The following is a 23,314-nucleotide window of genomic DNA, read 5'->3' as shown; positions in this document are numbered from 1 at the left end:
ACGTCGCCGCCCACGGCAGCCAATGAGCTTGTGCTAAGGGGGACCTGGTACCGGCGGGAGGGGCGGGAGGGGCGGGAGCTCCTCCTCCTTCTCTTCTTCTAGGCAGCCGCCGCCGCCTCGACCGAGCAGCGGGTTGCTGGCAGAGGCGTCTGGAGGGGTCGGACGTAGCAGGCCGAGGAGAGGCGACGGGGCTGGGTCCGCGGGAGAGCCATGGGGAACACCGTGGCTCGGGAGGATTTCGAGTGGGTTTATACGGACCAGCCGCACGCGGACCGGCGCAAGGAGATCCTAAGTAAGTGCGCACTTTCGCCGCCGCTCCCCTTTTGGTCTCGTCTTCCTCTCTCCTCCCTTTTTCGCTGCGATGCCTTTTTTGGGCGGAGGCGCTCGAGTCCTCCTCCTGCCCGTTCCTTGACTCCCGAGGAGGCCGGGCGTGGCAGGCAGACGCCCCCCGGTCTTGCTCCCGGCCCCCGCCCTTGGCGCCCCGCACCGACGCCTCTTGTCTTCGGCGGAGGAAGCCCCGACTTTCGCTTTCTCGGCGGAATTCCCCACCCGGCCGACGGCGCTCCCTCCTTTGGGTCTTGGGTGATGGGGAGAGGAGTTCCCAGGGTTGGAGGGGGGCGAGCTGCCAACATCTGGAGAGACGCAGTGCGTCACATCCGAAGGCCTGGGGCCGGCCACCCGCTACAGCACGTTGCTGCTTTCCTTTCCCTTGTGCCCCCGCACGCCGCTTTTTCTCTTTTCAATTTCGAAATCTGCCTGCGCATAATATGCGGGGAGGTGGTTCAAAGCGACCTTGGTTAACTGAGGACTTCGCCATGCCCAGCTGGTGCTTGGTGGCAGCCAAACAGGCTTTGAAATGGTTTTCGCAGGGTGCAGTGCTTTTGCCAACATGAAGTCTGATGGGATCTTTAGATAAAAAGAGGTACAGTGGTGCCTCGGATTACATACGCTTCAGGTTACAGACTCCGCTAACCCAGAAATAGTACCTCAGGTTAAGAACTTTGCTTCAGGATGAGAACAGAAATCGTGCAGCGGCGGTGCAGCGGCAGCAGGAGGCCCCATTAGCTAAAGTGGTGCTTCAGGTTAAGAACAGTTTCAGGTTAAGAACGGAGCTCCGGAACGAATTAAGTACTTAACCCGAGGTACCACTGTATATAAATCGGAATAAATGCTGATGATGGTGGTTTTCAAATTTCCTACCGGCAGAGGACACTCCCAGTCTCTCCATCCTTGATTCTTACTTTTGGAATTCTCATCTGTTTCCTGTTTCCAGGGAACATTCTAAGGTGGACTTTTGATGTGTAGGACTAGATATTGCCATGGCAAATGTGGTAGTAACTTGGAACGTCCAAACATTCTGTGGGTTGTGAGAGAAGATAAAAGAAAGGGAGAAGTTGTTCTTCATACCCTGCTGTTAGTGCTGCCCTCAGTGATGTGCTCCAAGTGTACCCTGGACAAAATGACTAAAATATACCCCCACGCTGAAGGGTGTGGAAAGGACAACATCTTCTTTTACTGTATAATAGAGTGTGGGTTTAATTCCTTGGTCAGCTACTAGCTTTTCAGTAGGCTGTCTCTCTATGAAGGAATGGATGGCTGTAGTCTGGTTTGCAGGCACAATTTAAAATGGTCTGCCAACAGGTTGCAAGAGGGGTCACTTTACTTTTGCCACTGGCATTCTGTAGCTGGATTTAGCCAAGTGAGTGAAGTTGCTCAACCATCTCAGTTTCTTGGTGGAGGGAAAGTGAGGTAGACCGTGTTGCTGTATTTGGAAGCACAGGTTTTAGGTTGATCGTAGAGGTTTCTTTCACATGCCAAGGTGTTTGATACTCTTGGTTAGCAAATGAGAAGGTAGGAGACTGGGGTGGCCCTGAGCATTATTAAACAGCATGCTTCTAGCCTTTTTGGTTCCTGAGAAGCATCAGTAGGAGACAACGATCAAATTATACACTAAAAATGCCATTCACAAGTACACATGTCTCTTTCTATTTCCTTTGTCTCGAAAAAAAATCAGACTCCTGGTGTACAAACCTATTATGCAACTGTATATGCAAATATAAACTTCAACTTATTTTAGTAGCAGGGCAGTCCAATTTTTCATACCAAGAAGGAGTACTTTGACATGGAACCAGTGGGCTGTTCACTGCCTTGGTTTGCAGGGGTATCCTCACACTACCTTCCCAAAGCTGGCTAAGGGAGGCACTGGGCTTTGGGAAGGAGGTACAAGGCTCTGGCAGGGTCCTAGAGCCCACCTAGGTAAAGGGTAAAGGGACCCCTGACCATTAGGTCCAGTCGTGGCCGACTCTGGGGTTGCAGCGCTCATCTCGCTTTATTGGCCGAGGGAGCCGGCGTACAGCTTCCGGGTCATGTGGCCAGCATGACTAAGCCGCTTCTGGTGAACCAGAGCAGCGCACGGAAACGCCGTTTACCTTCCCGCTGGAGCGGTACCTATTTATCTACTTGCACTTTGACGTGCTTTCGAACTGCTAGGTGGGCAGGAGCAGAAACCGAGCAATGGGAGCTCACCCTGTCGCGGGGATTCAAAGTCCTAGGCTCTGTGGTTTAACCCACAGCGCCTTCCGCGTCCCTATGACAAATGTCCCTATAAGAGCCCACCTACCTCTTTCCAAAAGGTTAAAAAGTGCTAACTAGGCTTTGGAAAGGAGGTGGGACAGGAGGGCTCAAGGACCCTGCAAGAGCCCTTATGTCTCCTTCCCAAAGCCCTGCACCTTGCTTACCTTGTTTTGGGAAAGTGGGGGTGGGGTGGGGAGAGAGTAAAATGTTGCTGAGGGCTGCCATAAAAGCCACTTTGGATCATCCAGTTCTGCTATGTGAATTCGTCTTCTACAGAATCAATATTTTTTTTCTTGTGCAGAATAGAGAGCCTCTGGGTTGCTTGTATCACTTGAAGACCCTCTGTTAGACACAGAGGGTGGCTTCAACTACATGTTACCCACAGTGGACCTATCAAAATTAATGAACACAACTAAGCTAGGTCCATCAACTTCAATGGGTCTACTATTCAGGAAACTTAGTTTGAGTGCCACCTAGAGTGTGGAATTTAAGTTGGTGCTGAGGAGATTGCTCTTGTTAGTGTAAGCCTCTTTTTTGCTTGCATGATGAAACAATCTCCCTACTCCTCCCTCTGTGTGTTGTTCTGTGGGCTCTCCTGAATCAGGAGCTCCCCCAGTTTGGAGGGAGGAGAGAAAAGCCTTCCTATGCTAGTGGGAGTTGTTGACCTGACTCCTGCCACAGCAACTGATGACTTCAACATACTCATGAAGTCCACTCCCAATAACTTCATGTAGATACTAAATAGTATTGGGGACAAAATACTGACACAACTGCTTGTGGTGGACACACATATAATCGCCTAATGCCATTCTCTGAATCGTGCTCTGTAATGAGTGGAGCCAATGTGGAATTGTGCCCCAGCTCATCAAGATGATCCAAGAGTACAACATGGTCAATTGTATCAAAAGCCACTGAGAGATCAACAGGGTTGCACTCCCCCTGTCCATCTCCTCTGTCAGGGCAACTAAGGCTGATTCCATCCCCAAACTAGGCCTGAACCATTATGGCAGTGATGCTGTTGTTGTGCCTGTACTTCATTCATGTGGTTTTTACAGTAGACTGCAGAGTTGTACTAAAGCATCCTGTATGTATTCAAACTTTAACATGTATAGAATCCAATTATAAGACTCAATTGTGGTATGATCTTCAAAGAGTATTTGTCTATTGACAGCAGTTATTGAAACTTTCTCTTTTTCCCCTAACAGGTAAACATCCAGAAATAAAAACTTTGATGAAACCAGACTACAACTTGATCTGGATAGCTACACTGATGGTGCTTGCACAGCTAGTTGCTCTTTATCTAGTTAAAGATTTGGAGTGGAAATGGGTTATATTTTGGTCATATGTGTTTGGCAGTTGTCTTGATCATTCCATGACTTTGGCTATTCATGAGATTGCCCACAACAGTGCCTTTGGCAATTGTAAACCTCTGTGGAACCGATGGCTTGGAATGTTTGCCAATCTTGCACTTGGCATCCCATACTCTGTATCCTTCAAGAGATATCACATGGATCACCATCGTTATCTTGGCGGTGAAGGAGTTGATGTGGACATTCCTCTTCCCATTGAAGGATGGTTTTTCTGTACCCGTTTTCGAAAATTCTTTTGGATTATTCTCCAGCCCATATTCTATGCTATTCGGCCTCTTTTTATTAATCCCAAACCAATCTCTCGACTTGAAATAATGAATTTGTCAATTCAATTTCTCTTTGATGTTATTGTATACTATGTCTTTGGAGTAAAATCACTTGTCTACCTGATAACAGCAGCTCTGCTTGGGCTAGGCTTGCACCCTATTTCAGGACACTTCATAGCCGAACATTACATGTTTTTAAAGGGATATGAAACATATTCCTACTACGGTCCGCTTAATAAACTTACGTTCAACGTTGGCTACCATAATGAACACCATGACTTCCCTAATGTTCCTGGAAAAAACCTTCCACTGGTGAGTACATTATAGTGTCCATTTACAACTAGTTACTTTCCTGGAGTTAAGCAACTCCATTTTAAATGAATGGATTGCTGGTATTCCACCACAGTGTGGTGATTTGCTGATGTAGGTTGGCAAATATATTAAGGCTGTAAATGTTGATTAAAGTGGTTTATCTTGATCCAAAGCATATTTTCAGACCAGTATTTAGAATCACAGCAATAGGCTAAACACAATACCTTATGTCAACTAGAATATCATATTACTTCAGACCAATGATATATATTCAGCTACTAATACATTTACAGAGGTTGTTTAGCTGCAGAAATGTGGTCGTTGCTTCTAATGCTTAAAGCTCAGACACAGCTGGATAGATTATTAATGTTGACTCCTTTGCACAGCCCCAAAGCTGACCTTGAAACATAACCTGTTACTTCTACAAAATGGCCTTAGTGTTTGTTTAACCTGATCCTCTTCAAAGGAAAGATACTTTTTGTACCTGCTATCCGACTAGCAAGTTATGCAGTGAATGAATGTTGGATATTGCATGTATGACCAGCGCACTAAAGCTGCATTCTGTCTGTGCAGGTTTTTTTAAAGTTTTTTTTTTAAACCCCTCCTATTTTGGGTATATTAGTCATTTTCAGTAGAGAGTTGTTTGTCTTTGTTGTGCTTTAGGGATAAAAAGCACTGTCAAGTGATTGGCTCAAGAGTGGAAAACTGCTGGCCCCCTGCATTTGTGAGGTTGCAATTTCCATTCTGCCTCTGCAGGCATGACCAGTGACTAGGGATGATGGGAACTGTAGTAACATCTGGAAGGCCACTGGAAGTTGTAGTAACATCTGGAAGGCTCCCAATCCCTGCTTTAGATCTTTTAAAGTTGAAGAGGAATGTTTATTTTAAATTCACAATATTGTTTTTATCTAATTTATGTTGATATATCATTTATGTTCCTAAGTGGTGTACATAAAAACAAGCCATAGAAAATGGGGCAATGAAAGAATACAAGGTATCATAAAACCTAATACTACAGTAAATGTGTGAAGGAACAAGGAAGTCTTGGTTGTGGGCTGGCAGTTCAGCAGGAAAGACTACCTGACTAATCTCAGTTGGCATGGAGTTCCACAGCTTTGCACCCATCATGCTGAATTCATGGCTCCAGTAGTTACTAGTTGTACATCTGAGCTACAAGGGACCTCCAACAGGGACTTCTCCAAAGATTGCAGAGGTCAAGCAAGGATATAAGGGATCAGGCAGTGTAGTTCTGTGGGTAGACTCATGTGCTTGGTATGTTAAAATGAGGTGGGGTTACTGCTTCTAAAACTGGCTATTTAATGTCCAGCTGCCAAAACTTTTTTCTAAATAACATTGGGTTTTTTTAATTGCAGCTGAAGAAAATGGCCCCTGAATACTATGATCATCTGCCACAGTATAACTCCTGGGCAAAAGTGCTTTATGATTTTGTGATGGATGACACTATCAGCCCTTATTCACGCATGAAAAGGCATTTAAAAGGTGAAGTGAAATTGGAGTGAAAAAAACATTCCTCTGCCGCCTCCAAGGACATAGACTCATGGAAGCTGGTACAAAGTTTTCGTTTGATCAGGATGTATTTGCTTTGTATCTTAACCTAGTCTGGACTATGAATATATATGGATTACAATCTAGAACAAGATCTCTGAATTAAATATTGCTGGAAATAGAACATTCCAAGCTATTTGCTTTATTTTGTATAATTAAAGTTTAAACTATAACTTGCTGTATGCACAATGCTAGTATTAATGTTACATAACGTGTTTCAGTTGCTACTCACTCGAACATTGGATTGTTCTTCAGGCCATTCATGTACCAGTGGTGTATCTTGGTTATTTTGTACTTGCTGCCACAACTTTGGCTCTTCAATGTTTTGCTGACAAAACATTAATTTCCAAATTAAATTGCAGAATTGTTTTAGTTAGTGTAGATGCTGGAAAAAATGGCTGGCTGCAACTCCTTCTAAATTGAGGTATGTCTTGGCCAATCCAAGTGCTAACCTAACTGATGGATTTACAATTGCTGCTATAAAGTATATATCCATTAAATCATGCTAGTGTTCATGTAGCTTCAAAATAGACAGGTATATGAATACCAACTTTTGGCTGCCTATGCCCTATATTTCATTAAGGTAAATTATCATTTCCTGCAGCAGGCCCATTTCCTTGAGTATAGCTCTGCATTCCTTCTTTTCTGCATCTGTACAAAAGAGCTATGCCTTGCCTTCTAGTCTGTTTGCAAAGAAGCATCAGTTTGATCTCCTGAAGTTTAGAAACAGAATAGTAGAGCCTACGTGTGTTGTGGTAACCATCTTGTGCTCTCTTAGCTGGGCAAGAGCTGGAGTGTTGGTTGTTGACAGCAGGTAGCAAGTTTATAAAAGGTATAAAACATTGACTGAGAATGCAAGTACCTCCTACAAAGGAGTATATGAAAGCTGTTTTTTTTTTTAAAAAAAACCAAACTCTTGGGCACTTGAATAAAGATGATATTACTGAAGTTTAACAAATGTGTGGAATGTTCTTGAGGAAAGCAAATTCTATCTGCTTCCTTATCTCTGGGAAGTAGAGGATTTTCTCGTGATTATGCAATGTTTTTAAAGCTATGTCAATGATATAGGCAGCACATTTATGCAACGTAATTAATGCCTTACACCTACAGATCCTTGCAGCAATAAATTTGGTGCACTGCAGTGAGGATCTTTTCATTGTCAAGGTCATTCATTACTGGTGGATTAAAGTACAGATTTTGCGGGGGCTTGGTTTGAGTCTTGCTTCAGCTTTCACCCAAGATTACCTAGCCTCCCTTTGTTTTAGTCATACTTGTAAAACCTGCAAGGTTAGGAACGTGCAATTTTTTAAAGCAAACATGCAAGCTTCTTCAAAATTATCCCCACAGAGGAAACAGCTATTTTCCCTTTAGTTGTCACTATTTCTCTTTAGTTTGGCACATTTCCCAGAAAAAGGAAGCAAGCCAGTAAACCTGTGGCTCATTTGTGCTTCAGACTGCAAACGAGCTCCTCGCTGCTCCCCCAGCCCCCAGATTCCTACACATAGAAAACTAGAATGGCAGAGAGAGAGATCCAGGCCAGAATGTTACTCTTGCTTTTGTTGGAATAATATGAATCCTCATCTGGAGTCTAAAGAGGTACAGTCTAAACTAGGTTACTGCCTCTTCTGCTGTTAATGTGAGAACAGTTGTTTCAGTCATAATGTACAATGGAAATCTAAAGCAGTTAACAGATGTCAACCCACTGATCTAATGGGACTCCTGTTTTCCCAACTATCAACTTCATCAAGCGCCTACTCTTGTGGCCTACCAGAGAAACATAATGCTGTACCTTCCAGATTGTACTACAAGCTGCAGTTGCAACTGGCCGTTCCTCATCTGCAGCAGCAGTTGAAAGTCGTCTGGATTAAAGAGGAAGTTGGAGCTTGTGATGTATTTCAAGCAGAAACTGAATTTCAACAGTATGCCTGGATACAATCTGCACATGTGACTTGTTTTAGAGAAACGCATGCTGGCGCTTAATAACCACAGCATCCTTTTCTAAGTGCCCACAGACCAACTGCTTAATTATCTGTTCTAGGACTTTTCCTGGTATCAAAAGTCAACCTGACCAGTCAGTTGCTGTTATATAAATTTAATTAGTTAATAACAGCAGCAACAACAACAATATTACCCATCCACAGGGCGGTTTACTATATAAAGTTGGACTTGAAACAATTTGCTTGGGTCCTCCCCATGAGTCTCATTCCACCTAGTTTCAGCAATGCCTGTTACATCATATTTGCCACCCTGCATTAAGAATACAGGTTAATCTTGTTCAGATTAATCCCATGCTCTATGAGTTAGTATAACAACAACAACAATTTTTATTTATACCCTGCCTTCCCCAGCCAAGGCCGGGCTCAGGGCGGCTAACAAGCAATAATAAAAACAAGTTGAATGAATACAACTTAAAAACAAGATTAAAATACAACATTAAAATATTGAAACATTAAAATATTAAAATGTAGCCTCATCGCAGGAGGAGAAAGGAAAAAGAAAAAAGAAAAAGGGGGGAGGGAATCAAATTGGCTCCAAGCCAAAGGCCAGGCGGAACAACTCTGTCTTACAGGCCCTGCGGAAAGAAATCAGATCCTGCAGGGCCTTGGTCTCATGAGGCACAGCGTTCCACCAGGCCGGAGCCAGTGTTGAAAAGGCCCTGGCTCTGGTTGAAGCTAATCTAACTTCCTTAGGGCTCGGGACCACTAGGGTGTTGCTATTTATGGACCTTGAGGCTCTCCGTGGGGCATACCGGGAGAGGCAGTCCCGTAGGTACGAGGGTCCTAGGCTGTGAAGGGCTTTAAAGGTCAAAACCAGCACCTTAAATCTGACCCTGTACTCCACCGGGAGCCAGTGCAGCTGGAAAAACACTGGGTGAATATGCTCCCATGGCAGAAACCCCGTGAGGAGCCTCGCTGCAGCATTCTGCACCCGCTGGAGTTTCTGGGACAGCTTCAAGGGCAGCCCCGCGTAGAGCGAATTACAGTAGTCAAGCCTGGAGGTGACCGTTGCATGGATCACTGTGGCCAGGTTGGGGCGGGAAAGGTAAGGGGCCAACTGCTTGATGCGGCGAAGGTGGAAAAATGTCGCCTTGGCTGTTGCTGTAACCTGCGCCTCCATGGAAAGGGAGGCGTCAAGGATTACGCCCAAACTCTAAACGGAAGGCAATGGCACTAATTGGGTCCCCGCAAGAGAAGGGAGTTGGTCCCTCATCCCCATGCCATCCCGACCCAGCCATAGGATCTCTGTCTTCGAAGGATTTAGTTTCAATCGGCTCCCATGAAACCATCCAGCCACAGCTTCCAAGCATCTGGTCAGTGTGTCCGGGGCTGAGTCGGTGTGGCCATCCGTCAGCAGATAGAGCTGAGTGTCATCAGCATATTGGTGACAGCCCAGCCCAAAGCTCCGGACGATCTGGGCAAGGGGGTGCATAAAGATGTTAAAAAGCATCGGGGAGAGGATTGCGCCCTGCGGCACTCCACACACCAAGGAGTGGCGCGACAACATCTCCCTCCCTAGTGCCACCCTCTGTCCCCGACCAGAGATAAAAGAGCACAGCCATTTACGGGCTATGCCCTGTATCCCCACATTGGCGAGGCGGTGGTCCAGAAGATCATGATCGACCATGTCAAAGGCTGCTGACAAATCTAAAAGGATCAGCAGTCCTGACCCGCCTTGATCCAGTTGTCTACGGAGATCATCTGTTAGGGCAACCAGAGCTGTCTCAGTCCCGAAACCAGGATGGAACCCAGGCTGAAATGGATCTAAAGCCGATGTTTCCTCTGGAAACCTACCAAGCTGTTCAGCAACCGCTCTCTCAATCACCCTTACCCAGATATGGAAGATTTGAAACTGGGCGGTAATTGGATAGGTCTAAGGGATCTAGTGAAGTTTTCTTTAAGAGCGGGCACACCACTGCTTCCTTCATAGAATCATAGAATCATAGAGTTGGAAGAGACCACAAGGGCCATTGAGTCCAACCCCCTGCCAAGCAGGAAACACCATTAGAGCACTCCTGACATATGGTTGTCAAGCCTCTGCTTAAAGACCTCCAAAGAAGGAAACTCCACCACACTCCTTGGCAGCAAATTCCACTGTCGAACAGCTCTTACTGTCAGGAAGTTCTTCCTAATGTTTAGGTGGAATCTTCTTTCTTGTAGTTTGGATCTATTGCTCCATGTCCGCTTCTCTGGAGCAGCAGAAAACAACCTTTCTCCCTCCTCTATGTGACATCCTTTTATATATTTGAACATGGCTATCATATCACCCCTTAACCTCCTCTTCTCCAGGCTAAACATGCCCAGCTCCCTTAGCCGTTCCTCATAAGGCATCGTTTCCAGGCCTTTGACCATTTTGGTTGCCCTCCTCTGGACACGTTCCAGTTTGTCAGTGTCCTTCTTGAACTGTGGTGCCTCTGAAACTCAGCCAGGCCTCTTGTCATGTGCTCCCACTTTTCTGACTGAACCAGCACCCTCTCTCTGTGCTTCTTCAACCCTACGTCGCCATTAAAAAATAATATTACTAATTACAATTTGTACAGTATCATGTTAATGACAATTCATGGTATGGCATAATTGTGAATACTGCTGGGCACAAGATATAGGTCATACTATTATGTTGGAAGACTGGGAAAGGTTGTGGAAAACCGATTTAAAATTTACAGATTGTTATTTGCTGAAAGAAAATTATATGAAAATGATGTATAGATGGTATATAACACCAGTGCAGATAGGAAGGATGTATAAAACTGCTTCAAATATATGCTGGAAATGCAAGGAAAAAGAAGGGCCTTTTTACCCTATGTGGTGGGACTGTAGTAAGATTAAAAAAATTTGGGAAATGATATACAACGAGCTGAAGAAAATGTTCCAATTAACATTTGTAAAAAAAACCTGAAGGATTTTTGTTAGGGATTGTAGGAAAAGACCTGCCAAGGAAATTCAAAAATATATTTATGTATGCGACAACGGCAAGAGTCTATTAGCACAAGGATGGAAGAATGAGGAAATCCCGACTAAAGAATTGTGGCAAGAGAAACTGATGGACTAAGTGGAATTGGCGAAATTGACACACAAATTACATGATAAGGACAACTGTGATTTTAAAGAAGTATGGGAACCTTTTACAAAGTACTTAAAGAAACAACAAAATGAACTGGACTCCGTGGCAGGTTTTGAATAAACATACACAAATTTTTTATTGGTAACATATTGATAGATTAATTAAGGATTTTTACAACTTTATAATATGCAGAGAATAACATTTGCTGAGAAACCAGAGAGGGGAGCTGAGGGAAGTCTGGGGGGGTGGGAGAGGGGGTTTTCTTTTTTGGGGGAGGGGGAGGGGGAAAATGGGGAAATGAGGATGATGTATTTTTGATAAAATGTTATGTTGAAATTCTTAATAATTTTTTTTAAAAAAATTGTGAATACTGCTAACGTAATTTAACACCTAATAATTGAAAAGACACCTAATAGTCACGGAAGGGAGGAGGTGGGGGATTTGGATTCATATATGCTTTGTGGGATAATGGTGTTTTGTTTTGAATATAAAACTGTAAAAAATAATAAAAACTGTAAGAAAAGACACCTAATATTATGCAGCTCAAAAATGTCAACTCTTTCGAAATGAAGCCACCCCAACATTTTTTGCCGGGGAGGCAGAAAAATGATAGGCAAGGCGACGAGGGCAAGAAGCGGGTACATCTTAAAACTCCCATTGCCTCCAGGCAGGGCCGCTAATGGGCTTCTGTGGCGTCACCGTTGCTTGTAGCCAATGGTTTTTGGGACGTGGGGTCGGTGGGCGGGAAACCATCCTCCCCTACCTGGCGAGCAGCGGCGGGCGCGAGTGTGTGGAAACGGCGCCGCCGGCGAGGAAAGAGCCATGGGCAACGCTGTGGCTCGAGAGGATTTCGAGTGGGTTTATACGGACCAGCCGCACGCGGACCGGCGCAAGGAGATCCTGAGTAAGCGCGCGCCTTCAGGCCCTCCCCGCTCCCCTTTGGGGGTCTCGCCCCACACGATGCCTCGGCTGGCGAAGGCGCTCTCGAGTCCCCTTCTCTCTCCGACCATAAGCTCTGCCAGTGTACCCTGGACAAAATGGCTGAAGTAACATCCCCTCCCTGCTTTTACTGTGTCATACGGCGGGGCTCTTAGTAAGAGTGCCAACTTGAATAAAATATTTTTTTTTGTGTGGGGGGGGGAGAGGCCCGCCCACATAGGGCCATAGCTGTCAACGTTTCCCTTTTTTTAAGGGGAATTCCCTTATTCCGAATAGGATTCCTCGCAAGAAAAGGAAAAAGTTGACAGCTATGCATAGGACACACTATTTGAATGGCAGTGCCCATCAACAACTTCTTCTTCTATTTCATATCTATATCGTTTTATATTTTTAAGAAAATATAAAAAATAAGAAAAATCTCGAAGCGGTTTGATTAAAACATCAATAAAACAATCTGAGGAAAGTCAAATATAGAGTCAAATATAGAGTATACAGCCAAAGCAACATAATTAACGGAAAACTAAAATATTATCTTAAAGATTTCAAAATAAAACATTACAAAGGAGGTCAACTACAGAATACATATTTAACACAAACTAAGTTAACAAAAAACATTTCAAAAAAACCAACCATTGCTAAGTGAAGTCAAATATAAAATTTACATTTAAAACAGCATAATTAACAAGAGAATAAAATATCATAAGCATGACACGGCTATTTGGCAGGCACAGAAAGATGGAGCAAAAGAATCCAATAGTTAGGGTTTGTTGTCAACTTGGGGGGACAGACTCTCAAATATTTTATTGGGGTGAGGGCAAAATGACCTCTTAGCCCCTAGGAGTTGGCTCCTATGGCTCTTAGTTCCTTGGTCAGCAACTAGCTTTCCAGTAGGATCTCTCTGAAGCGAGGGATGGGTGTAGGCTGGTGTGTTGGGCACACTTCAAAATGGTGTGCCAACAAGCTGCCACAGGTGTAGTATCATAGACTCATAGGATTGGAGAGTTAGAAGGGGTCGCCAAGGATAATCTAGCCCAAGCCCCTGCAATGCAAGGTGTCATTTTATCTTATGAGTGACAGAAATTGGCTGAGTGGTTGAAGTTGCCCAGCCACCACCAGTTTCTTGGTGAAGTGGAAGTGTGGGGAAACCCTGTAGCTGTATTTGGAAGCTCAGCTTTCAAGTTGATCCTAGAGGCATCTTTTTTTCACATGCTAAGACGTTTGATGCTCATAGTGAGCAGGTGCTAGAAGAGTGGCCCTGAGCTTTTAGTTAACAGCATGCTTCTAGTCCTTGTGGCTGCTGAGAAGCAACCGTAGGAGACAAAGATCAAGTTTTATGCTGACAATTGCCATTCCCAATTACACATGTTTTTTTTTCCATTTTATCTGTCTTGAAATAAATTCAGAAACCTGATGTACAAACCCAATAAGCAACTGAGTATACAAACTCGGTTTATTCTATCCAGCATCTTGATTTTATTTTTCTAGCACTGCATAGAGAATCTCTAGGTTACCTGCATCACAGTATACTTCTTGCTAGACATAGGGTGGTAGTCAACTACTTTTTACTAAGAGTGGACCTATTAACGAACATGACTAAGGTCCATTAATTTCAATGGGTCTATTCTTCATGAAATTTGGATCCCCCCCATGGGCGGAATTCAGAGTAGCACTAAGGAGATTGTTCTGTTAGTTCCATCAGGCAAGCAAAATGTGCTGTCTCCCCTTTCTTCCTCCTGTGGTTCTTCTGACCCCCAGAGCCAATTTGGGGGAGGCAAATGGGTAGGAGAGGGAGGAGAGCCTTATAGCATTAGTAGGACTTGTTACTGGCTCACACTACTGCAACAGCTTAATTGAATCTGCCCAGAGAAAAGTTAAGAATTGAATGACCTCAAACTATATTAAAGCAGATCACCTTGGGATCGGCACGGTTTTCTGTGTCTGCTTAGTCAACCATGCTGACTTTCATGTAAAAGTTAGGTCTGTGAGAAGTCTGCATATCTGATGCCATATTTGTTCATGTTCTTAGTCAAAGGCAACTTGCTGGAAATGAAGCTTAGTGAAATCATGGGAATAGATAGCATGGATTTCAGTGCTACTACTCTTGATCTGAATTATTAAAATCTCAATGGACAGGAGTAAATAATTTTATCACAAAGTCATGTTAGTGGAAATTGCCCACACACTGTTCCAGTCACCACTGGCAGCATAAGGCCCAAAACAGTTCACTGCTACAAATGATAAGGCCTCAGTAATACAGTTCTGGATATTGATCTATACATACAGTTTGCAGGCTTTGCAGATACAAGTAAGAAGTATTTCTGCTGCTCCAGCCATTTAAGTCATAACACAGACTCTGACTCACAGACTCATGACTAATAAGCTTACATGCCTTAATCATTTATTTAGACAGCGCTACGCCATTGCCATTGCCATAGCCATAGCAACTGGCTTGTCTGACCATGCACATCTTGGCTTATGAGGTGATTTATGCCCATGAAGGAAATTAACCCTTTCTCCCATGTTCAGTTCCTCCAATAAGTCGCATCTTGGTTACAGTCCCAAAACTATATTTTAAACTGACTGCGTATTTACTGCCTTCTGGATCTGTCTAAAAAGAGCCTCACACAGATCATGTGACTGTAATCCAGTTATGAGTGGTGATCAAGCTGTCCTTTTCCAGGAAAGGGCATAATTAGTGTAACTTCTTCGTGTCATGGAGGCTACCTGAGTCTCCACTGACAGATGAATCTAAGAACATCCCAAACTATCTACCTCTTCTCTCAGAGGGTGTGCAATTCTCTCCAGAATTGGTAATTTCTCAAGATCCCATACCTGGAAGGAACTCACCCACAAATTCAATTTCAGTTGGTTTGTTACTCAGCCCACCACCGTCCAGAAATATCAAAACCTCTTCTGATTTGGTTGCAACTGAGAAATAGAACTGCATGTCATCAGCATACTCTTAATGACCACTCCCAATAGCTTAATGTAGATCTTAAATAGTACTGGGGACAAAAGTTGTCCTGTGACACAACGGCTTGTGGCGGACACACCTATAATCTCCTAATGCCATTCTCTGAATCCTGCTCTGTTGTGAGTGGAACCAATGTGGAATTGTGCCCCAGCTCATCAAGATGATCCAAGAGAACAACATCGTATCAAACAATCGTATCAAAAGTCACTGCAAGATCAACAGGGTTGCAGTCCCCTTGTCTATCTTCCAAATACGGACCTCTGTCAGGGCAACTAAGGCTGATTCCATCCCCTAACTTAGCCTGAACCATTATGGCATTGATGCTGTTGTTGTGCCTGTACTTCATTTATGTGGTTTTTACATTGGACTGCAGAGTTGTACTAAAGCATCCTGTATGTATTCAAACTTTTAACATATATATAGGCTTGTATAGAAAGTAGAATCCAAAAGATTGTGGCATGATCTTCAAAGAGCATTGTCTATTGACAGCAGTTATTTGAAACTTTATCTCTCTTTTTCTCCCAACAGGTAAACACCCAGAAATAAAAACTTTGATGAAACCAGACTACAACTTGATCTGGATAGTTACACTGATGGTGCTTGCACAGCTAGTTGCTCTTTACCTAGTTAAAGATTTGGAGTGGAAATGGGTTATATTTTGGTCATATGTGTTTGGCAGTTGTCTTGATCATTCTATGACTCTGGCTATTCATGAGATTGCCCACAACAGTGCCTTTGGCAATTGTAAACCTCTGTGGAACCGATGGCTTGGAATGTTTGCCAATCTCGTCTTTGGCATCCCATACTCTGTATCCTTCAAGAGATATCACATGGATCACCATCGTTATCTTGGCGGTGAAGGAATTGATGTGGACATTCCTCTTCCCATTGAAGGATGGTTTTTCTGTACTCGTTTTCGAAAGTTCCTTTGGGTTATTTTTCAGCACTTCCTCTTTGTTATTCGGCCTCTTTTTATTAATCCCAAACCAATCTCTCAACTTGAAATAATGAATTTGTCAATTCAATTTCTCTTTGATGTTATGGTATACTATGTCTTTGGAGTAAAATCACTTGTCTACCTGATAACAGGAGCTCTGCTTGGTTTAGGCTTGCACCCTATTTCAGGACACTTCATAGCTGAACATTACATGTTTTTAAAAGGACATGAAACATATTCCTACTACGGTCCGCTTAATAAGCTTACGTTCAATGTTGGCTACCATAATGAACACCATGACTTCCCTAATGTTCCTGGGAAAAATCTTCCACTGGTGAGTACATTATAGTGTCCAACTAGCTACTTTGCTGGATTGATATTATTCTATTTCTGTGCCGTTATTTGCTGATGTAGGTGGGGATATATATTAAGACTACACTCTATGTCTGCAAATTTTAAATTTGCTCCTATGTGGGGTCAACTAGTTGTTTTCCTTGCTAATTGCCACAATTCAGTCCTGGGTTGCCATTGTTTTTTGTAGACTTCTGCAAGAAAGTTGCCTTCAATTCAATAGAGCTTCATCCTTGTGAAGCTTTAGGGATCTACTGTTATTTATACCCTACCCATCTGGCTGGGTTTCCCCAGCCACTCTGGGCGGCTTATAGTATATACAGGGTGAGTCTTTTAAAAGAGGCCCCGTGGAACATGTGCGCTCTGTATCCACGGGGCCTCTTTTAAAGGACTCACCCTGTAGAAAAACATACTAAAACATCAGACATTAAAAAGGTAGCAATTGTAGCTCATGCACATACCAATTAGCATTGCTTCATTTCTGTAGAGAGTGTTTTCCATTCCACATTGTTCAAGAGGCATTCCTGACCAATGTGCAAGTGAACAGCTTCTAAAACACATTATAAAACATTAACTAGCTATGCCAGCGGAGTATGACAATGTTCCAGAGATCCTGTTCTAGATTGTGCTCAGACCTGAAGAGGCTTTTAGGGTGTGTGGAGGAGTGGGTAAAAAATCTGCATCCCATGAGCTTACCTTGGGACCTAAGCCATTGTTTCTAGAAAACAGGGTTAGTGGCTGTCAGTGCCCTGTTCCTCCTCAGAGGCAGCATCCTTTGTGTGCCTGTTGTCTGATTAGGAAGTTGCATACTGAGTGAATGCTGGACATTTACTTGTATGACCGGCAGATTTCCCAATACAGGTGATATGTCCCCTAGATGTTGGAGTGCAATTCATATCTGCCTCAGCAAGCATGGCCAATGATTAGGGATGATGGAAGTTGCAGTAACATCCTGAAGGCCACAGGATTCCAATCCCTAATTTAGACCTTTTAAAGTTCAAGAAGAATAATCATTTTACAATTCAAAATAATGTGTTTATTTTACTTTAAAACACTTATATACCGCTTAAGTATTTGCATTTCTAAACAGTGCAATTAAAAACAATCCACAGAAAATGGAACAATAATCTCAGTTGGGGTGTAATTCCCAGGCTTGGGCCCACTACACTAAATGCATGGCTAATAATAGGGGCTGTGCATCTGAGCCATGGGTAAGCATCGAAGATTTCAGTGATAGGCCAGGATATAAGGGAGCAGATGGTGTAGTTCTGTGCGTAGACATGCATACAATTAGTTCCTAATTCTGAGATGAGATTACTCACCACAACACTGGCTATTTAATATTCTGCTGACAAACTTTAATTTCTTTCTTTCTTTTATTATAGCTGAAGAAAATGGCCTCTGAATACTACGATCATCTGCCACAGTATAACTCCTGGGCAAAAGTGCTTTATGACTTTGTGATGGATGACACTATTAGCCCCTATTCGCGAGTGAAAAGGCATTTAAAAGGTGAAGTGATACTGGAGTGAAAAAAGCCCCACTTCCATAAACACCAAAGACAGCCTAGTAGCTGATAGAAGGTTTTGTTTGATCAAGATGAATTTGCTTTGTATTTGAACCTGGTTTGAACTATGAATACATGAGTGCAATCTAGAACAGGATCTCTAGAACTAAACATTCTCATGTTCTTTTGCCATATAACTATGTTTCATGATGTGTTTTAGTAGCTGTTGACTTGAACATTGGTTTGTTCTTGTAAGCATTTTATCTTACATGCAGTATATGTACTTGTTCAGTTTTTTACACTTGCTGCCCAAGACACTAGCTTTTGATGACAAACCTTCCAAATTAACTTCTTTTAATACGCCAGAATTGTTTTAATTAGTGTAGTAGTTGACCAAAATGGCTGGCTACAACTCCTCCTAGATTGAGTTATGTCTTGGCCAATCCAAGTGCTAACCTAATTGATGGATTTACAACTGTTGCTGTAAAGTATGTACCCAGTGAATAAGGCTAGTGTTTCTGTAATTTCAAAACACATGGATACGATTACCATGGATCTGATCTCCTGCAGCAGGCCCATTTCCCAGAAAACAGATCTGCATTCCCCTTTTTATGCATCTGTACATAAGAGCTATGCCCTGCCATCAAACAGATGCTTCTTTGGAAACAGACTAGATCTCCTGAAGTTTAGAAACAGAATAGTAGAGCCTACATGTGTCCCGGTAACCATCTTGTGCTCTCTTAGCTGGGGCAAGAGCTGGAGTGTCAGTTGTTGACAGAAGGTAGCAAGTTTATAAAAGGTATAGAACATTGACTGTTTGAATGTTAAATACCTCCTACAAAGGAATACAATAAAGTTGTTGTTCAAAAACCATTCTTGGACACTTGAATAAAGATGTTATTAATGAAGTTTACTTAACAAATGTGTGCAATGTTCTTGAGATCAAGGTTGAAATAATAAAGTAGGCATCACAATTCATTTTGGCCCCAAGACTTTAATGCGGCAGTCTTTTTGGTATTGTTTTGTAAATCTGCTCTTGAATAATTGCTAATAAAGCCCTAGTGTCAATAAGGTTTCTCAATGAATGTGGGAAAGGAGACCTTAAGTCCACATCCTTCTACTTTAAGATCACACCTTCAAACAGAAACTAGATTAGCAAGATGTGCTGTCAAAAATTAAAAGATAAACCAGTATTTTAGGCTACTGTCCATGCTTGCTTTTGGTTAGCAGAGTATTGAGAGGCTCATGAGATTATTTTAAAATAAGGCAATTTAAAATGGCAAGAGAAGACCCATTCAAATTTTAAATATGGTCCTCTGTTAGCTGATCTCAATCAAGGAAGCAGGTTAACCACATCCTCGTGTTGCACAAGCTGAAAACTATCCATCAAAACAGGACCATATGGCATACTGTTTCTATGGAACTGGAATGGAATAATTGCCTTTTAAAATTGTATTATTTTGTATTGTATCAGTGTGGCTCATATTGGATTATTAATGATTATTATTAATTTAAAAAATGGTTGAAAAAAAAAAATAGCCAGGAGCTCCACAAGTAAGATTTCATCGCTACATGAAGACTACCAATGGGCTTTTATATGTTCAGTCACATTGACCTTGTCAATTCATTGATACCCACTCCTCCAAGTACTAAGCGACTGACAATGGCTCTGACAATGTGCCAAATCCTTAGGAGCTGTTGTGGGGCCAGCTTGGCTCCCTGCCTCATTCCAGACAATAACAAGAGCTCCAGCAGGATTGCCAGCCAGTCCTGCAGGAAATTCTCCAAACACCATCTGGAATTCAGATTTCGTCCGCTTTTGAGGAGAGTACTGAATCAGGCCCTTTACTCTTGCAGGTTAAATTTATAATCTGTCCATGACAAGTGTCACATATGGCTTCCACACCCAAATCACTATTTCAAAATGGAAGATGTGGCCTAAAGCCCAATGTGTACCCCAATACATGTGCTGGCCAAGATAAAATCAGAGAGACGTCCTTGGTTGGCTTGGAGGCCATAAACTGCTGAGCCACAGCAGACAAGACTACCATGGCATGCATGTTTTGTCACTGAGAACAACCCACTTTAGAGTCCTCAGTCCACAGCTGTGATTGCCTCTATAAATTCGGGCAGGGAAAATTGCTTACCGGGTGGATGGTAAGCCAATAGAATCCTATTCCCATCCTGGCATCCCAAACCAAGATACATACACTAGAACACAACCACTTGGATACCTGGTCAGGGGGAATCAAATCCCTAAAGACGTGTGGGGAACCATTGGCTCTCCACTGGCCACACCCTTTCCACTTCCTCTTCCAGTTCTATGTGCTTTCCAGGGTCCACATGGGCAGAAGCAAATGAGAAGGTAGTAAAGAGAGGAAACTGATTTGGAAGGTTGCATTGAGGGGTGGAAGCAACTGAGGAGAGAGACAGAGAAAGAACATGCAGGACCAAAGGTATTTTCCAGGAAATAAATACAATCTCTAAACAAATTATTCAACAAACTCAACACCTGGCCCTAATGATAACTGATGGTGCACTAAAAACACCAATACTTAAGGAATTCATAACATTCCTGCTAACAACAGCTAGCATTATACTAGAAACTGGAAGGATGCGAGGACAAATAACGTTGGGAAGTATGGAATATAGCAATCATGAAAAAACTTAAGCATAAAGTTAAAGCAACGCAGAAGGGAGCAGTTTTTATGAAATGTGCTTTATTATGTACACAAATACATTGGAATATGGATGCATTCCTTAACACCCAGTAATCTATGGAAATACATCCTAAGCTGAACACTGAACCTCTTTGAGGAACACATTACAGATGGCTGTTTCTCTGTAATACAAGCTCTGTATTATTTATTCTCAAGTTACTTTTTTTGTTTTACTGCTTTGCTGATGCTTGAAAACATGCATTTTTAAAAAATCCAATCATATCTGACTTTCACACCAGACCACATGGAAAAGCAAAGTCTGTGTGCTTTCTATGTGTGGGAAGCAGAGGATTCTGCAATAATAAAGCCATGTTCTTAGGACACCCATGCAGCTGATTAATGGTTGCTATCTAAAAGTCCTTGTACACTCCTGTGAGGGTCTCCTTTGCATTGTCTGGATTGGTCATGGGTGGATCAAATGACAGATCCTACAGGCGCTTGGCTTTAGTCTTGCTTCTTCAGCCCACTGCACCCAATTTTTTCTAATATTCCCTTGTTTTAAGTCATACACATAAAACTAGTATGGGAAAGAATGTGGTATTTTTAAAGCAAACAAGCAGACTTCTTTAAATAATATGAAGCTTCCCCACAGAGAAAAAGCTGTTTTTCCTTAAGTTTTCAATGTAGGTTTAAGGATATTTTTCTGCTAGCGAAAGCATTTCTGCTTGCCCAACAGCACAATTTCCCCTCTCCTCAGCTGGGCCCTGCTGCCCACTTTTTTTTGGAAGGGCGTAGTAGGTGGCAGAGTAACTACCCTCATGGTAACATTACTCCTATTACCTGCCTGGCTGTTTTCCTGTCTGTGGGGTAAGACGGGGATAGGGAACTTGTGCCCACCCTGCAGCCCAATGCCGGATTGCAACTCCCATCATCCTTGGAAATTGGCCATGCTCTCTGGGGCTGATGGAAACTACAGTCCCAACATCTAGAGCATCACAGGTCCCCCATCCCTGCTATCTGGGCTAGGCTTGATGCGGTAGGTTGACTTGTTATTGCTTCTTTGTGTATTAACCGGTTCAGTTTACAGGCAGGACACTAACAAGATTAATCAAATGTCTCATAGCGGAAAGAAAAATTTAACATCTGAAGAGTGATGGGGAGAAGCCCATGACAGCTGACAGCATATTTTTAAAACAACATTTACATCTTGCACTTTCTTCCATCACAGAATCCATGGCATATATGGGGGTTCTGACCAGATCCAGGGTTGCTTAGTTTCAGCCAGATGGCCACATCATGTATCTTCTGGCCATATCCTGGAGACCAGTTTGAAAGGTTGTGGCCAAATGTTAATTACTATACAATGTGATAGAACTTCTCTCAGAAACGGAGTCCAGCAATGTTGAAGCAAGCAAAACCAAGGTTAGGTCCAAGCCATGAAGATGCTTCTGGAAAATAGTCCACTGGGAGAGCTCCTCAGGTTAAGCAACATGTTGGGTATTAGGGATGATCCATCTATCACCTGCTCAGTGACTTGCGCAGCTCTTCATACATTATTTGGTCCTAAGGATGCCGGTGAAGGGAGGAAAAACAGAAACAAACTCATTCAGTAAGGCTTTTGAGCTGACTGTACCATAAGGAAAACTTTTACCTAGTGGCAAAGATTGTGTTTCAACATTTACAAAAGAAACCTAGGGAAAGGCAAAGTGGCTAATTTACTGGCTTTTTAAAGATCCCAGCCGCTGAGGAGGCAGTGTCCAGAGCCTTCCTTCTCCATGTGCCAGTAAGATTCCCTCCCACTAACACCAAGGCAGATGCATGGTTTTCCCCCAGATCAGACTTGTTTGGACAAGAGTGAAGGGGAAATTGGTTGCCTCATATTCCTTTGCACAATCCTTAGCATTCTGTGCCACTCCCAGCTTAAGTCACCAGCTGGCCTAGAGCACCTCTCACCTTTCTCGATACAGAAGATTTAACTTTCTTGAAAGCTGCTTCGAAGTGTTTTCTGGCAATCTTGATTTCTCCTGCGAACAATACAGTACAACAGGAGAAGGTTCACATGCTTCCACAGTATACATAATGAACTGTAATGAAATGAAACTTAAGGCTATAAACAAAATAAGTTTTGGGAAGAGGATAATGAAAGCATCAAACGCCCTTAACAATGAAGACTGCCCAGAGATTGAGCTTCCCACTATTTGCCTTCTAGGCACTTCCAAGCTCAAATGGATAAAAAGGCTCCTAAATTTCCTACTCTCAACAGTAGAAAGAGATTGCGCAATTTTTTATAAACAAAGGGCTGGATTCAACTACCCTGCTCCTCTGACGGGAGCCAGAATAAGGGCTCCTGCTAGCACAATGGGATTCTTTCCCTTCCCCCCATGGCTCCCCCAGATTGACTCTGGAGGGTCTGGAGAACCCCCAGAAAAGCATTCAGGGGGAGGAGGGGGAGACTGTCCCACCAGGTGAGGAGAAATGCTTGCCCAAAGGAACAATCTCCTTAGTGCACTCAAAAATCTGACATCATTTTTACGGTTCTTCGTGGAATTTGGATATAAAATTGACAGCATGTTATGGTTGAAGAGAAAATTATATGAAAATGATGTATTGTTGGTATCTAACACCAAGTAAATTGGCCCATCCAGGTCTTCTTTAGAAACAGGTTTTTAAAATGAAGAATGGTCCAACTCCAGTATTCTGCTAACAGGAAGAACAGTTTTTTAAACCTACTGCCTTGAAACGTTTATGTAACTAACTAATGGTCTACATCTCCGGAGCCATGCATCCAGCCACAAACTCT

General features: G+C 42.9%; 2 protein-coding genes and 2 long non-coding RNA genes across 7 annotated transcripts in view; 2 read left to right on the top strand and 2 right to left on the bottom strand.

Annotated features, from left to right (window-relative positions):
• Positions 1-87: 87 nt before the first annotated feature.
• DEGS1 (delta 4-desaturase, sphingolipid 1) lies at positions 88-18,832 on the top strand. Of its 3 annotated transcripts, none has more exons than XM_081000272.1 (3): positions 88-292; positions 3,780-4,522; positions 17,733-18,832. In XM_081000272.1, the coding sequence occupies exons 1-3, from the start codon at positions 211-213 to the stop codon at positions 17,877-17,879; spliced, it is 972 nt and encodes a 323-aa protein (XP_080856398.1). In that variant the 5' UTR covers positions 88-210; the 3' UTR covers positions 17,880-18,832. The 3 variants fall into 3 exon arrangements, with proteins under 3 accessions (XP_080856398.1, XP_080856397.1, XP_080856396.1); XM_081000271.1 differs by lacking the exon at positions 17,733-18,832 and adding an exon at positions 5,896-6,212 and having other exon boundaries at positions 90-292; XM_081000270.1 differs by lacking the exons at positions 88-292; positions 3,780-4,522 and adding exons at positions 11,882-12,050; positions 15,588-16,330.
• Positions 5,981-18,603, bottom strand: LOC308474221. The gene is made up of 2 exons (XR_013984572.1): positions 18,491-18,603; positions 5,981-6,758 (listed from the first exon to the last, which is right to left on the bottom strand). It is a non-coding gene; the product is annotated as an uncharacterized lncRNA (long non-coding RNA).
• Positions 18,833-19,412: 580 nt separating the features above from the next.
• Positions 19,413-20,874, top strand: LOC308474250. Its single transcript, XR_013984617.1, has 2 exons — positions 19,413-19,694; positions 20,174-20,874. It is a non-coding gene; the product is annotated as an uncharacterized lncRNA (long non-coding RNA).
• NVL (nuclear VCP like) overlaps positions 20,555-23,314 on the bottom strand; it is a 97,590-nt gene continuing 94,830 nt past the window's right edge. For both annotated transcript variants that reach the window (XM_081000133.1, XM_081000132.1), the window contains 2 exons: positions 22,468-22,538; positions 20,555-22,077 (listed from right to left, as the gene is read on the bottom strand). In XM_081000133.1, coding sequence (XP_080856259.1) covers positions 22,033-22,077; positions 22,468-22,538 — 116 coding nt within the window. In that variant the 3' untranslated portion in view covers positions 20,555-22,032. The remainder of the gene's footprint in view (positions 22,078-22,467; positions 22,539-23,314) is intronic.

The sequence above is a fragment of the Podarcis pityusensis genome, assembly GCF_964106645.2.
Source record: "Podarcis pityusensis genome assembly, chromosome: 3".
Classification (NCBI taxonomy): Eukaryota; Metazoa; Chordata; class Lepidosauria; order Squamata; family Lacertidae; genus Podarcis; species Podarcis pityusensis.
The sequence above is the reverse complement of the archived record's forward strand: the minus strand, read 5'-3'. Positions and strand labels throughout refer to the sequence as shown.

Excerpts from the sequence above, each read along its gene's own strand:
- DEGS1 (XM_081000272.1), top strand. The coding sequence starts at position 211 with ATGGGGAACACCGTGGCTCGGGAGGATTTCGAGTGGGTTTATACGGAC. Across the intron at positions 293-3,779 it reads CCGGCGCAAGGAGATCCTAA|GTAAACATCCAGAAATAAAA; the intron begins GTAAGTGCGCAC and ends TTCCCCTAACAG. Across the intron at positions 4,523-17,732 it reads CTGGAAAAAACCTTCCACTG|CTGAAGAAAATGGCCTCTGA; the intron begins GTGAGTACATTA and ends CTTTTATTATAG.